The sequence below is a fragment of the Paramormyrops kingsleyae genome, chromosome 21 (genome assembly GCF_048594095.1).
Source record: "Paramormyrops kingsleyae isolate MSU_618 chromosome 21, PKINGS_0.4, whole genome shotgun sequence".
Lineage (NCBI taxonomy): Eukaryota > Metazoa > Chordata > Actinopteri > Osteoglossiformes > Mormyridae > Paramormyrops > Paramormyrops kingsleyae.
Genome location: NC_132817.1, coordinates 12855356 through 12871244, shown reverse-complemented (window position 1 = coordinate 12871244; position 15889 = coordinate 12855356). Strand labels below are relative to the sequence as shown.

General features: G+C 48.7%; 1 protein-coding gene across 2 annotated transcripts; it reads right to left on the bottom strand.

Moving 5' to 3' along the window:
• Window positions 1-440: 440 nt before the first annotated feature.
• LOC111847592 (ceramide synthase 2-like) lies at window positions 441-6982 on the bottom strand. 2 transcript variants are annotated; one of them, XM_023818930.2, is made up of 11 exons: window positions 6871-6982; window positions 5527-5691; window positions 4667-4784; window positions 3514-3632; window positions 3304-3361; window positions 3041-3091; window positions 2861-2953; window positions 2475-2603; window positions 1925-2031; window positions 1639-1795; window positions 441-1536 (listed from the first exon to the last, which is right to left on the bottom strand). In XM_023818930.2, the coding sequence occupies exons 2-11, from the start codon at window positions 5688-5690 to the stop codon at window positions 1348-1350; spliced, it is 1185 nt and encodes a 394-aa protein (XP_023674698.1). In that variant the 5' UTR covers window position 5691; window positions 6871-6982; the 3' UTR covers window positions 441-1347. The 2 variants fall into 2 exon arrangements, with proteins under 2 accessions (XP_023674698.1, XP_023674699.1); XM_023818931.2 differs by lacking the exon at window positions 6871-6982 and adding an exon at window positions 6294-6585.
• Between the last annotated feature and the right edge of the window lie 8907 nt (window positions 6983-15889).

The window sequence follows — 15889 nt, the reverse complement described above, 5'->3', positions numbered from 1 at the left end:
CTGGACAGTCCACATTTTTGACCTGGGATGGAGTCTGGGAGACCCCGAGGACCAAGTTGAAAAACACTGCATTAGCAGATGTCCTTATCCAATTGATAGCAGGCTCAGCCAGTCCCTGGAGCAAAAGGGCCATTCTGCTGACCATGGGGTTTGAACCAGCAACCATCTGATGACAGTCATGGTCCTAACCCAAAGAGCACCACACACCACCCCTGTTATTAGCTCTCTCTCTTAAATAGAGAACAGATAATTTAGTGACTTCATCATTGGGTGCCGCTTTGGGGCCCATTAAATTCTGGAGGGGGACACTGTGTGCCAGTCGAGGACCCTCCCCTCGTTAAGCTGTGGGTGACGAATCTTACAGCTACTTCTGAGAATCCTTCAGGGCTCAGTAAGCACATGAGATTTGTGAACCACCACCTCTCCTCCTGGACAGAAACTGGAACAGAGTGAATTTATTGGAAAGCAAAGGGGCAAAGGCAAACCAACAAGCTGCTAACACCCAGAGCACGGTCTGTCAGCAGGGGGCGCTCTGACACTGCTTTCATACAACTGACTAATGAATCAGCAGGGAAGCAGTCAGTTTCATAAAGCAAAGCTCAATCCAACGACGACGACAAAAAAAAAAAATCAGGACACATCTACATCGTAAATGTAACTCCAAACATTACATCAGGAGTACTGTATCTTACTGGTGGTATTGGGAGACTTTGGTGTGGTATGTCAGGCTCTCTCCTGAATTGTAAGGTGACCTCACCTGGGATACTAGCCTGCTGTTTGTGTCTTCGCTCAAAGAAGGTTCCGGAGCAAAGCTGAAGCAGGTTTAACTGAGGTCGCTGCAGTCAACCTCTAACGCGGTCGGCATGTTGGGGCCGGTCAAACGTTATCTGACAGTCTTGGTCCATGGCTGGTTAACTGTCTGCGTCTGAGTTACATTTAGAAGCTGAAATGACAGGACGGCCTAAGCAGGTTTAGGCGGTGAGAGCCTGGCGCAGGCTGACAGTGCATCGCAGCGGGAAGCTTATGGGTGAGAAGTCCTCCCAGGAGACCCCCCCCCCTTTGGGGACCGACACGGGGTCCTCAGACACGCTACGGCGTACACATACACCCTCCTGGTTGGGGGGGGAGTTACTGAATCATCTCAAACTATGAAGAACCTGCGTGTGGCTCCCTGTACCTCGTGACAAAATAATGCATTTAGGGTGACAAACAGCACTAAAACAGATTAACTGTGTGGGACAGCTGCCCTGCCCCTCACACACAGAGCCCAGGCCACCACACAGAGCCACACCCACTCTGCACATTGCCACGCCCACCCACACAGAGCCCCGCCTCCACTCAGGGCCGCTATCGCGTTTTGCTGGGCTGAGCGCTCGCAGTTCCTCTCTGGCTGGTCAGGTTGCTCAGGACGCAGTTGTTTGCCAGCACGGCCAGGCTGCAGTTGAGGGCCTCCTTTCTCCTCTCCCACTGTGGCTCCTCCTCCTCCCCCACTTCCTCAGGGTCACTGTCCTCATCGCTACGCTCGTCCTTCTCCACCTATAAGGGCAGAAAGTAGCCCCGCAATAAATGGCCTCATTGTCATGGAAACCCCTGAGCCCCACCCTGGGCCTGTGAAAGGGGGGTGGTCAACATGCTCACCTTCCCGTGGCAGAGGAACTTGTAGACCATGCGCAGGATGAGCCAAGCCCAGAAGATGTGGAGCCCCTGGAGCACCAAAAGGAGCCCGTTGAAGAAGTAATATCCAAAGAAGGGCTGGAACTCCTCCATGGACAGGACCAGGGTGGTGTGGATGATCCTGGTGGGACGAAAGCCAGCAAACAACTGTGAGCTGCCAGGCAAGTGGGTTTTCTGTGATCACATGACCCATGATGTCACTTCCTGAAAGGTGACATCTCAACAATACACCATGATGACAGATTCTTACTTGCTGGGAAACACCACTAGGCGGGTCACCAGGAATGCCACTGTGAAAACCACGAACAGGAAGTCACACGTCCTCCTCCAGCCGGCGTAGTTGAACATCTTGGCTGACTATGGACAGAGTGAGCACACCGTGAACCCATTGCCACGACTCAGCAGAGCGCCCTCTACAGGCGGGCCGGAGGTCACATGTGAAACTGGAACTCCAGTGATGCAGGGCAGTATTGATACGGGAGATCCGGGCCGTGCAGAGTGGCTGCTGTTTCAGATGAGCTCAGGAAAGCACCCTGAGGCATGTTCCGCAACAACAAAAAGCACCGCACTGAGTACACGCCCCCCCACAAACTTGTTATTCCCGTCCGGCAGTAGGGAATCAGCTGACGTGCTCAGTGAGGGAGACCCGGGCGGCTCTCTGAATGGAGGGGATTATGGCTGCCTGTCACATCCTCACGCAAGGAGTTTTAAAAGTCCTTCTGAAAGGCGGGTCAGCTTCTGGCCAAAAACATGGTGGAGGGGGGGAGGTGATCCCACAGTGACCCCCAGGGGGCGCTCACCTCCAGCAGGAAGTCCGACGAGTCGTGGACCAGCATGACCAGAGTGCCGATGCGGACGTAGTTGGAGCAGTAGGAGAATCCGAGCAGGACGATGGCGGCCACGTGGTGGATGATCTGCTCCTTGAAGTCCTGGAAGCAGAGAATCGCTGAGGGTGGTGGGACAAACACACACACACACACACACACACACACATACATAGACACACAAAACGCAGCACCTGCGTTCTGGCTGAACAGCCAGTGGGTCAAACTAATGGCACCTGACATCCATCGTAGCCCGGGGGAGCAGCACGGGGAAGCAAGCGAGAGCTACTGAGTGAAACATTAACCGGGGGGGAGATGAGGGTCAAGGTGAAATGGGGGGGGGGGGGAGGTCACAGCCTCACCTTCCTCTTGATGTCCACAGAAACGCAGAACAGCAGGGACCAGTAGAAGCCCAGCTCCAGGAGGTAATACCAGTAATGAGCAGTCTGCACGGGCTGGGGGAGCGGAGCAGAAAGACGTGAGCGTCCCCCTCCCCAAAGTGACATTCTGCTTTTGGAGGGGTGGGCCGGGCAGAGACTCACCTGACGGGGGTAGGCCTTCCAGCATGTGGTCCGATCCCAGAACCAGGGGCTCTGTGAGGCAGAGCGAGATGCTGAGACTCACATGCGCGAGACAATAAGAGGCAGCAGCTGCCCCAGCCGAGGGGCAGAATGTCACTCGGGGCAATTCAGCAATTTAAGGGTTTCAGAGCCCAGTGATCTAAGATGGCGGACAGCACCCCTGAGGGTAATGGCCCTAGCCGCATTCACCGCGACCCTCCCTCCTCGGGCTCGGGGATACTCACGTGGAGGAGCGAGGCGAGGCCGGCGGAGAAGGCTGTGAGGTAGAAGGCAAAGCGCCAACTGCCAAAGGGAGACCCGCCATTAAGGAAGCAGACGCTTGCAAACGAAGCCCTTTATCATGGTGGGCGTGACATGCATTTGCCAACCAAATTATGCGAGCAAGACGATAACATGGTGTGAGTCTGTGGGGAGGGGAGGGGGGGGCTTCTCACCAAGCCTCGCAGAACTTCTTGGTGTTAGTGGGCCGGTCTTGGTTCCTCCGGCATCGGAACCACACCTCCACCTGCCTCCGCGTGAGATCACACTGTTTGGCCAGACCAAGGACTTCTCTCTGAGACAGCAGATGGAGGAAACGTCAGACTGGACTCCACCCCCTCAAACCCCCCCCCCCCCCCCCCCCACCCCGGCTGAGTGCACTGGGCTGTTTCTAGTAGGAGGAGAGAGCATGTGCCAGAGGCACAATCCAGGCCATTACCCACAATCCTCTAATGATCAGAGGCATGGTATCGCAGTCATGGCTGGAAGTTATTTCGGAAAAAAAATCAAGTCACACAGACAGTCAAGCGAACATTGCGCTGATGACTCAGTTTTTTGAGGAGAAACCTGCAGAAAGATGAGAGCTTTGACAGGTGGGACGTGACCCGAGAGCGAGATCAGCACTTCAGACAGAAGCACGTTCTGGCTGTCACCGCACAGGCAAAATGACATTGTCAGAGCCGTGGGCTACGTCTGTGAGCCGTGGGATCAGACAGGGCTGTGATTAGAGGTGAAGGCGCCCTGCTTGATGCATGCGGTATGCAGCCATCACACCTCACTGTATTGCTGTTCATCTCGACCGCGGTCACGTGACCCAGCGCTACATCTACGCCCCCCCCTGCCTCCATGAGGAACGGGTCTCCGGAGTCTACACTCTCCTCTCCTGCGGGAGGATTTAATTGTTTAGGGACAGATCAAGTGGAGTCACACAGGGGGATCCGAATACCTCGGGATACACAGCGGCGAGAAAAAACATGGAGCAAACGGGCCTCTGAGGCAAACCCTGATGGGGCTGTTCGTCATGTGACCTCCCCCTCGCCACCTGCGGTGTACAACCACAGAGAATTATGGGTCATTCATGGAAACAAGTGGCTTGCAAATTAGCAATGAGGCGGGGGAATTGTAAACAACTGAATGTCGCTCCCTCCCCAGTCCATACTCTATAATTCTCATTTTTATAATGTCAAAGACATTCATCCAAGACCTGAGAATTTTTTGCGCGTAGCATGATTGTTCCGCACTGAAGGTAAATGCCTCGGAGGGTGAGACGAGGACGCGTGACGTAAATCCCGATAGGACCCGCAGAGACGTGTCAGACACGGAGCTTACCTGGGAAGGCTGGTTCCCACGGCTGCCGTAGAAGTCCTCCAGCGCCGGGACAGGAGCAGCCGGGATACGAACTCTATCCCGCACCCCCAGCCAGCTACTGAGGGGCAGCGCCACCAACCTGCAGGACGGAAAATGCACGTTGGCCAACACTCCCTTCACCTGGTAATGAACAGTGTTGGGGAAGTTACTCAGAAAAGTAAAAATCCAGACCAAGATTTTGTTTTCAACCATCCAACTGAGTACTCTGGGACTGTGACTCTAACCCTTGGTCTGGATTTGTACTTTCTGGAAGTTAGTTTTTTGAGTAACTTCCCCAGCAATAGTGATGAGGACCAGCAAAGATCAGTAAATCCAGCAAAGCTCTCTAATTGCACTCTGCTTAAAATTAAGTGCACAATTCTAACCCTTGACCCATCTGAATAACTGTTTGGAATTGGAGCATCAAGCCCCTTAGCCACTGCCCTGGTGCAGCACATGCCATCTCATAGAGGAAGTAAACAATGACACAGCAGAATGGGCTGGTGGGCTGCGGGTGACACAGCTGTCACATGAGAGTGTCAGCAAGGCCCCTTGTTTGTGACGTCGCCTGTAACTCTAAGCCTCACGCTAAGCAGAGGGGAGGGGGGTGGGGGGTGTCACACGCCCACCGGTTCCTCCGGAAACGGCGCCTTGGGCGACACGTGGAACCATTCCCAGCACCATGGGGCTCCGACCCCCTCTTGTTCACATACTGCTTCGCATTAATCCGCCTTTCACATATTACATTGCACCATCCAAGCAAAGTAATTAAATAACCCCAGAGTGCAGTCAAAACAGTGTTTGGGGGGGGGGGGGGCTGGGTACACCGCTCAGAGTCTCACCGCTCGAAGACATGGCGCAGGGCGATGAATGCGAGGGCCAGGCCCAGGGTGGGGAGGAGATCTTGGGGCAGTGGGTAGCTCTCCAGATCCTCCATATCTTTCCAGGTGACGCCTGGAGGTAGCCAATATTCGTGTCTCCATAACCACTGGTTGAGAAACTCCATCCTAAAACGGAAGAATGGGGAGGGTCATTCCTAAGGTGTAGCGTGACCCGACAAAGTTCCCAAGTCCAGAAAACATCACGGCGATTGGACACAAAGGGTACAGACTACAAAGGGGAAACTGCTGCTAGACACCTTTTAGGAAGTGCTGCACACAGCGCTTATACAGAAAGCCTGACTAAGAGTTCGTATCCAATTACACAGATGGGGGAGCGCGCGTCAGGGACGTACGCGGGGAAGCAGACTCGGGAGCGCGTCCTTAACGGTCTCGGCGGGGAAGACAGCTGCGTGGACGCGCATGGCTCGACATACTGAAGCCTCCAGCTTCATAAAATGACATTAAAAGGAACAAGTGACCCCTGATTCCCCCTGGGTCCTGCTGCTCCCCGGACAGTAGGACGTACATCTTAGTTTTAAACTAAAGCAGCGATGTCGTTTGACAGACAAAACGCGACGATCAGAGTTCGGGGTTAGAGTTTGACATCCATAAATAAAAATGCTTCCGATCCGAGGCGATCTGTTCCTGTATCCAAATCAGAAACACCGAGATAAACAGACAGACCATCCGCTGGCAGCTCCGGAGACAGATCCCGCTGTACAACTTACCTAGAGCAAAATGATAGCCAGGATATTACTCTCCAGTCATATTTCGTACGACCTGAACTAAATTAACGAGCAATAAAACCACAGGAACATAAATCGACGTCGGTTTACAATCGCGCGTTACTATTAAGCCTAATGTTACATTTTTGAAGATGCGAACAGTGTAACTCGGGGTTTTCAGAGTCAAAAGCTCGCCTAAAACTTCCCGGATCGTTATCAGCAAGAGTTGAAAGTTATTAATTTCCCCATCGACGCAAACGCAACAAACGTCAAACTGTAGCCAAGGGAGAAAACGGGATGTGGCTATGATGGACCCGCTGCTGGAAATTACACTCCTATAAATAAATTACATTCAAAATAACGAAATAACTGCGCCGTCGCGTCCAGGATAAGCGGTCGGAAGATGGATGGATGGGTAATAAAACGAAATAAACGCATACGTCGCCCATTTAACGGTGTGCCAAATAATAACAAAGCAAAATAACCAATCTGCGAGTATAAATCGACTATTAAATAATGCGTCGATGTTAAAGGAACATAACAGCAAAATTGGGAAACTAATAAAAATTTAAAAGGGTACCTGAAAGAAGGAAGAGAGCTGCGCGGCTCCGGCTCTGCACTGGAGCGACGCCGCCCGTCGGCCGCCGTTTATCTTCGCGGGGAAACGCCCACCTGCGCTTGCCGCGCTCACCTGCACTGACCCGGCCACCTCCGGCCGTAAGAGGACCCTTCCTCCGGGTTTGCGACCTGCACCCCCGTATGGAGGCACATATGACCCGCATCGGGCGAGGGTCCCCCATTATAGCATACTTATTTACCGACCACGACAGAAGTAGGCCTATGCTTATCTAGCCTTCATCTTCCAGGCAGGATATCTATAAAAGGAGGGGGGCAAGGCTTTGCTAGAGGTTTGGATTATAATGAATGAGAAAATGAGACCGCACTATTTAAACTAGTGTTCAGTTATGTGTGTGTGTGTGTGTGTGGGGGGGGGGGTTAGGGGCTAAATCCCATAAAAACCAGCCTTAGCAATTCCCCCATTGCCTGGGCTTAAGTATTGATGCAATAGGACAAAGACAAAAAGTGCCATTCTGGGGAATATTCACTGGACTGGAGAGCAGTATCCTAGACCAGTGTTCCTCGACGTCGTCCTTGGAGACCGCCAGACAGTCCATGTTTTTGCTCCCTCCCGACTCCCAGTAGCAAAAACACGGACTGTCTGGGGATCCCTGCAGACTGGCTCGGAAAGCCCTGTCCTAGTCAGAGATGCATGAGCTCAGCCGACATTGGGTATCTTGTGCCCAGTTGTCACATTCTTGCCATTCTTCTGCGGGTGTCAGCATCCTAATAAACGACCCAAGAACTCGGCGTCTGGAAGGCTCAGCTATCGGCCATTTCTGCGCGCGATCGCAGAACAGATACGATGTAACAGGTTTGAGAAGGGCTTGTTCCTCAGTTTTGAAATCAAATGAAAATTCCTGCACTTTTTATACAAAGTCATGCAGGAAGTTAGCGTCAGATGACTAATGAAGGCTTACTGGATCTGATGTCATTCTGTCTTTGTTCTTATACTGAACCCTGAAGCCCCCTGGGGGGGTGGTGGCGGGGGGGGGGGGGGGGGTATGTGAGTGACTAATCCATGCCTGATCTAATTTTTCCCAAGCACCTATTTCAATAGAGGTATAGCAAGCAAGCCCAAACAGGAACTGGATTCAAGGCAAGCATATATATATATACAAGCATACAGCCTGTTGAGACACGCGTCTGTATTCGAACTTCTGAAACGGCAACTGTCAGCTTGAGATAGAAACTTACCTAATATATAAGGCAGATATTACAAGGCTGGAGGGTCTGGAACTAACAACTTATTGCAGGACTGGATGTTCAACCATCAGAGAACATTTGGTCCAGAGACAGGAAGATGCAGAATGACCATGTGGGTCAGGTTGGGTTTGTGACAAGGATCTTTCAGGTCAGGACATTCGTCACCAAGCTTTTTAGCTTACTGTGGGTTAGGAATTTATGGCCGTGATCAGTAGGTTATCGGTTCACGTCCCACAGTTAGAGAAAGATTTCACCATTTCACCCTTGAACAAGGTCCTTAACCCATAGTGTGTCCCTGTCGGTTACTCAGAACTAGGAGAACCAGTGGATCTGCGGAGGATGAGGCGCACATACCCCAGCCTGTCGAGACACGTGAGAGGGGACACGCCTGTCGCCACTCTGCTATCAGATGAGATGCGGCCAGTTCGCTCTCACACTGTTTTGTTCTTTGTTTTTCCTGCTAAGACGCACTCCTTGCGTAATCATGTCCCAGAGATAATGGACATGACGACCTCACATCTCCACCCGGGCCCCTGGAACCCATACTGGCTGCTCGAGGGTTATCGCTTGCAGAGAGGAATGCAGCCGGACCAGGACTGGAACGGGAAACTCCCCGCAGGAAGCGTGACGATCTCCTCAAGACGGACAGCATGTGAACCCAGACGCAGCCGGGTCACGTTATCACAGCAACCTGGGGGGTCGCTGAAGCCTCTGGCCCCCTATGACCCACATCAAAACCCCCAGCATCTCCTTTTACCTCCAGTTAATTTAGAACTAAACACTAATGTTCAGGTTAAATGTCATTGCATGTAATTATTTACATATATTTGGCCTTTGGCAAAACTGCTTGGATGAATCACATATAAAATGTCCACATTTTACAAATCTTTGTAGAATGTTAAATCTAGTTTTCACACTCAAGGTCAAGGGAAAACCATCCATGAGAGAGCTTCATGCTATCTTGGGAATGAGCCTTCCATCCTCATTGGGCCCTTGAGCGAGGCCTTAAGCCCGATTGCCCCAGGAATCATCCAGCCCTGCCCTCTCAAAAAAGCATCTGCAAAATTAAATAAAAATGTAAATGTCCAGTAACACTTCTTAGGTTGTTCCATTGTAATTCAACGAATGGTCTTTGCATCACCATTTTTCATTTTGTGTAACTTTGGCATGCGATTTACTGATGAAGAGTACCTCATGGTATGTTGAAATTGTTTCTTCAAGGTCAAAGATCATCTTGTAAACTGCATTGTTGTAAGTTCAAAGCCTTGTAACTCCTGCATCTCCTTCAATGATTATTTCTTTCAAAGTGGGTACAGAGTATTCAGTTACGTGAAAAAAATTCCCCCTCCCATTACATACCTTTTTGTGTCTCAAAAATGCAGTTTTTACTGGCACACATTTGGAGTGTTTATCAAGTTACAAGTCAATGTTTTATAAACAATTAGTACAAATGTATTTCTTTATAAAAACTGAATTGTCACTCCAAGGCCTTTATTGTTTTCTTTTATTGACCAAATAAAGCAAAAATGTATGATGAATTTTGAGGTTGAAAAAGGGAACTCAGACTTATGCAAAAGTGAGATTTCCAATCAACTATTGTTGAGCCATACAGCTGCAATAGCACAAAAGTTACAGCTAATTAGAACACCTTGAATACTTATCAAATGGAAATTTAGATAAATAACATTTCTGTGTTCTGAAAGATGCGTGATTCACATGCCAAATTTCATCAAACATGGTCACGCACAGGCAATTTGTTGAATCAAAAAGGAATGATTTGGCAATAGGCTGGGTAGATATCAACCAGGATAAGGGCACCTTTATAACTGACAAGGAAACAGTAGGGTTCATATGTTAAAACCGGCATCAGCAATCAGGCTACTCCGGAATCACAAATGTTTATTAACCTCTACACTCCGATATTTACAAAGGTGGGAATACAGTAAAGTAACGTGAGGACTCCCAGAGGAGAGATTTCACAGTCCATTTAAATCAAAACACGATAGCTCCGCCCCCAGAGGCCGACGCCTTCAAGTTATTTGGTCTGTTAACCGCTAAACACAGCTAACCTGATGAGCATCACTGGAAAAACCGGACGCGGCACTAAGAGGGAGAGTAAATTCCTGAAGCCCTGTGCCCGTTCCCGCGGAAATACACCCATGAAAATGTCACGCGCGTGATGAAGGGACAAAGTACTTTATTCACTATAGTTCAGCTGCCTTAGCAGGAACAACAATCAGAAGTAATAAAAAAAAGAAAATCTACTCACAAATTCAGTGGTGGTAAACATTTCATACTAAGCCCCACATTCTGTGGCACCTTAAGACACTAAACAGACACAGCCTATTAATAAGGTTACAGACATCACACAGGCTATTGAAAGGCACTACAGACCCCCCCCCCCCCACTAAGTTTTTAGACAGAAAAACTGCATCGAATCACATCACGATTGTTCACAACAATAACAAAAACCTTAGCACCCAGTAAACAGCAAAACGGTGCTGTGGTGCCCAAAAGGCCCAATATACCCGCAGGGCACCAGGCCTGGTGTGGGCGTCATCATACCAACGCCACAGATGGGTGGAGGAGAGAGAGGTGCGCGTCTCAGCCATGTGGAACCCGTGTAGATGGACAACAATAACGAGCCTAACGAAGAAGCAAAGGCCAAATGGTGAAGTAAGCCACGAGCTGGGTGTGATGATCCCTTTCAGAACTGGCTTTTCATGTCCTGAATCCCGAAATAGACGCCACGTTTGTTTAAACTCTCAGGGCACAAAAATTCGAAGAGCTGCACCTTCTCATGGTTTCCGAGGCGTCAAGGATTCTGCAGCTGCCAAATTTGGTCTTAGTCAGGATTCAACCGGAACATTTGTAGTCCAAAAACAAGATCCTCTGGGGCCCTTCCATGCTGGGTATACGCGGAGATTATTCCTGCTCTCCATGGCGTCACACCAACGTGTATTCAAACTGGCCCCTCTCTAGCACCTCCTTGTGGTCACTCCAGGAGGAGGCGGGCATGCTGCTGTAGGGATCCAGCAAAACACGGAAGCAGCGCACCAGCAGGAGCGCCAGGAGAAGGAGCAGGAGGCCAACCAAGGCCAGGGTGGCGTTTTGCTCCGTCCCAACCATCACCGGAGGTCTGCTTGGGGCCTAGGGCAGCGCTGCCCCGGAAAGGAGGGGAGGGTGGCCTAGGATGGCGCCGTCGCCCATCAGCCCACGCTGCCAGGCCACACAGAAATGGAATAAAGAGTAACAACGGCCCCTGGTCAAGCTCGGGACGTGTCGCCTCAAATAGTCACGTTTGTCTTTACAGGAAACAAGCAAACAGATAAACCACAGGAATACAAGGGAGAAAAACAAGGCAGAGATTCTTAGATCTCTATTAAGGGGGTTGGGAGGGGGGAGATTGAAAATGGGACTTGTCTCCGCTGTCCTCCCACACACTTCTCCCGTGGAGAGTTCTGGATGACCGCTACCACACGTGCCTGAGAGAAGCCACGCCCCTCTGGGTCAGAGCCCTGAAAGAGACAAACCAATCAGAGTTAAGCCTGGACCCCAACCTTTATCCAGTCTAATTGCCCTGTTAGTTTTTACACAAAAATGCTCCCATCAAGAATAAACAATTTATTTTAGAGTTGATAGAAATTAATAATGTTTCTTCTTCTTTCGTGGATACTGCCCATCTCTTCTGTCGAATAGGCTACAATGCATACAAGAAGCTTTGCTCGTAAAAACGAATAAATAAATAAATATTGATTAATTGACTCACAGACACCTCTCTGAATCAAGAAGATGCACGAACCGCGCTCTTTCCGACTAACGAACACAACGGTGACATCAGACAGAGATAGAAAGTCGCGGATTTTAATCAATCCGTTTCTTAGCCGGAGTCAGTCTTTTAATTCCTATTTAACGATCCGATGCGTGTTGATGTACGAAGGAGTAAAAAAGACTGATGGGACTGTGAGAAGAGACAAATTGGAAGATTATCCATGGGATTTTATCCGTGAAAGAGGAAGTGTGTGACTGGGATAGACGGCCAACGGTCCCTGCCCACAGTCCAGGTCACTGCCAGCACAGCTAGAGGTCTTTGGCAGATGGCAGCACCCCACGACTCAAACGTCTGTTACATCATGACGAGCGGGGGGGACCTCGATCACCAGAGACACGCATGTTTGGGCAGGGCTGAGAAGAGGACACACTTCTTACGTGCAATGACAACCATGCAGCCATGGTCGCCGCCAGCCCGACGGGTGAGCACTTCAATGGTTAGCCTCATAAAGCAATAATGTCCTCCCTGCGCCTCAATCAGCGCACGAACAGAGTTAAATATCCAATTATCCTCTCGGTAATGATATACACCGAGAATAGGACAGTGGCCCAAAAGCTTACATACACATGGATTGTTTTTTTTTGTTTTTTTAATGGAGGATGAGATGCAGACCCGAACCAGTCTAGGTCTGTCCTCGTTTATTGCCCCAATATAAACGAAATGAATAATGTCAACAGTATCATGAGTATGACGGGGCTGCGTATCGACCAAATAGTGTACTGTTAAAAAGACCAAAGAATAAATTCATAAATGTCCGAAATCACTATCGCACTAAGAGGTGCAAGTAACCTGATGTAAGTTTAACATTTTCAAATTTTATTGCTCGTGAGTTTTAACCCTACGAGGGTTAAGCTTTAATATGTTTTTTTCCATTGGTATTTTAACAACAAAACGCTTTTATATGATATTTTAGACTACCTAAATTAGTTAAATACATAGAAAACTCAAAGCACTGTATTGGAAGTTACTTAAAATTAACAATAGTGAGCCTAAATAAACTTCTTGAAATGTCCACATTTTGAAGTCGACAAAGTATTAAACATATATACCGTTAGAGCACAAATTAAAAAGCGGTACCTGCAAAGGTTCCAGTTAATTCATACACCGGGGAATTTGTATCCCGATCCGTTCCGGCTGATCAATCGGGTGGTAAGACTGAAATGCATAAAAACCAAAGTTGATAAGGGTAAACAAAGCCACCTACCTGGGTTTGTTACCGGGTGCCTGCTGGAGACCTGCGGCGGCTCTGCAGCCCGGCGCGCCATGAGGCCGGAGCGTGCACCTGTTCAGGATGGATCTGTCCAAACGGTACCTCTTAAAGGAGACTTCCACCCCTCCGACAAAAGACGATACTAATTAACACGCCGAATCTCTATTATCATCATTATCATCACTTTAGATAAGCAATATTAGGACAATAAATAGGACCTACGTTTCTTACTAATAATAATAATAATAATAATAGGCCTAATTCTACACAGTCTATTCCCATAAATAAACCAAAGACCAGCGGCAGTGTGCAGGTGAGCCAGCAGCGTATTGCTCTGGGTATGGACGATAGGGTCGTGTCCCTATACCAAATATATATTGTTGGAGCCCCGTGTGTGTTTAGGGGGCGGGGGTTCGGGTCTGATTTGGTCCCTACCAATATTAAAACCAAACATACGCACGTAAGGCGGGCCTTTTTCACGCTGTGCTAGTTCTACTTCCGACTTCATTTACTGGGTGGATGATAAATTACAGTAATATAATTATGCGTATGAATAATTTTGCCTATAATTTAAAAATGTAGTCCGTTTTAAAGGATGCGAAAAACATGGATCATATCCGTCGGTTCTTAACCTCGCACTATGATAAAAAGCAGATCAGCGAAACATTGGCAAATGTATGGCAAAGGTATGACAATGGTGAGAAATGCCGTTTCAGACATGGGCTCAGTGCACAATCACATACGCCCTTAGTGCTGTCGGCACCAAGCATCGACTCCAGTCCCATCGCCCCATCGATCTTTCCATTCGTTCGAGCTGGATGGAGCACAAGCCTGCAGATGCGGCTAGGTGGAGATGCCTCTCAATCGTACTAACCGCAAAAGATCAGCCCTCACCGTTATTCCCTTAGGAATAAATGTTGCCTTTGTCTGAAAGCAGAAATGCATGGCAGGAGTCGTTCGCGGTATGATAGATATGCGTGGGAGAAACAGTGGCCCCGGGCGCGTTGACGAGAATAAAACGCGGTTCCTAAAGAAAAGCCAGTGGCTTTGGGGCGGCATTAGGACAGACAGACCCCAAGGCGCAGGAAGAGTGACATAAGGGGGCGCTGGGAACCCTCAAACCAGTATAGGAAGGAATCCCAGCAGGACGCGGGATTGGTCCCGGAGATTCCGAAGAGCACTTCCATCATCTTCACATGAGACCAGGCGAAGCAGCCGCTTGTTAACTGGAGTTTTGCAACCTGGTATTTTCGTGCGTCGAAACAGGCGCTATGGTCAATCACCGCTCCAATTACCTAGGCTGTTTAAAAGCAGTACTTACTAAAATGTGCTTGATATTTAGCCTAAAGTATGGATGTTAATAAAGTGGCCGGTGATTTAAACGTATTACTTTTTATTTCAGGGCACTGCAGAGGCGAGACATTGCCTGGCTTTTGCTGAACCATAGATTTTTAACCCAATTCAGCAACAGCAACTAACAGCAATGCCTACATTTTGGGCGCTTTTCCACCGCACAAAGTACGGTACTTTCGCTTTTCCATTGACTTCCGGTCGAGTACCAGTACCGAAAGTTCCAGTACGGAAAGTGCCAAACCAGCTGGGGTACTTCTTTGGTACTTCGGTACTTTGGGGTGGGACTTACAAACGTATTTGCTGTCGATTGGTTATGCAAATAGCCTGCCGCTGAAACACAAAATACACACAGCGAACAGCGAGAAACGAAATAAAAAAGCAGTAGAAACAAAAATATTTTAAAAGTAAAACGGAAGGATGGAATTTTGTGGGATGAACACATCCAGCGGGATTTGGATGACACGACTCGGAATAAAAAAGTATTTGCCGTAATAGCAATTGCCGCTTGGAAGAAATGGGGCATACACGAAACACCGAACAATGCCGCTTGAAAATCAAAAAACTTAAGCAGGACAACAGGAAAGTGAAGGATCATAATAACATGTTTGAATTCAGCGAAAGAAATACTGCGTCGCGCTTTGTGATGATGTCAGTCAGGGGAGATCACTGATGATGTCTTTTGGCGCCGGTACAAGTTTTTACGCCAGTGGAAAACCGACACAAAAGAAGTACCATACCATACGGTCACCTGCACCGGTTTTACTCCGACCCCGCCTTCCCATCGGTAAATCCTTTCTTTCTGGAAATCTAGTGTTGACAAACTAGAAACTGCAATGCGAAAGGTTTGGAAACCTTTGCCATGCTCATATATCCGAACGTTGACTTGAAGATCGCATCAAAATGAAGTTACTTATCCATGCCCAACGGGACTTCATCCCCTCATACTGTCTTCGAGACGATTTGAACGGATTTTCTTAATAAAAACAAGCCCTTGCAGAACCGCAAAGTACAAGCATTCTCCCTACAACTAATATTTACAATTACTATTTTCTTTAAGTTTATGATAAAATGTAGAGCTCTGTGTCACTGTGTGCTTATTAATATGACCCAAATGAATGTTGACGTTAAGTCGACGTATTGAATATATAGCTTCGCTAATACCACAGCCATTCTTTTTTTTGTACCTTTCTCCAAAACAGCGTATGTGGAACACTATTTGACCACTAGATATCACTGTGAAGCAAAGTCTCGAAAGACTGAAACTTTTCTGAATTGTCTCAAGCGCTCAGAAACTTTATTTTGCCAATCACTATGGAATCTCCTGCAACACTTGACGACGGCCTCGTTACTCCCCCTAGTGCCCACATGGGGAATAGCAGG

Bases quoted from the DNA above. Each gene is read 5' to 3' on its own strand.
- LOC111847592 (XM_023818930.2), bottom strand. From the start codon at position 5,690: ATGGAGTTTCTCAACCAGTGGTTATGGAGACACGAATATTGGCTACCT. The intron at 3,362-3,513 runs GTGAGAAGCCCC...TCCCTTTGGCAG, and splicing joins AAGAAGTTCTGCGAGGCTTG to TTGGCGCTTTGCCTTCTACC. The intron at 1,537-1,638 runs GTGAGCATGTTG...CTGCCCTTATAG, and splicing joins AGTTCCTCTGCCACGGGAAG to GTGGAGAAGGACGAGCGTAG.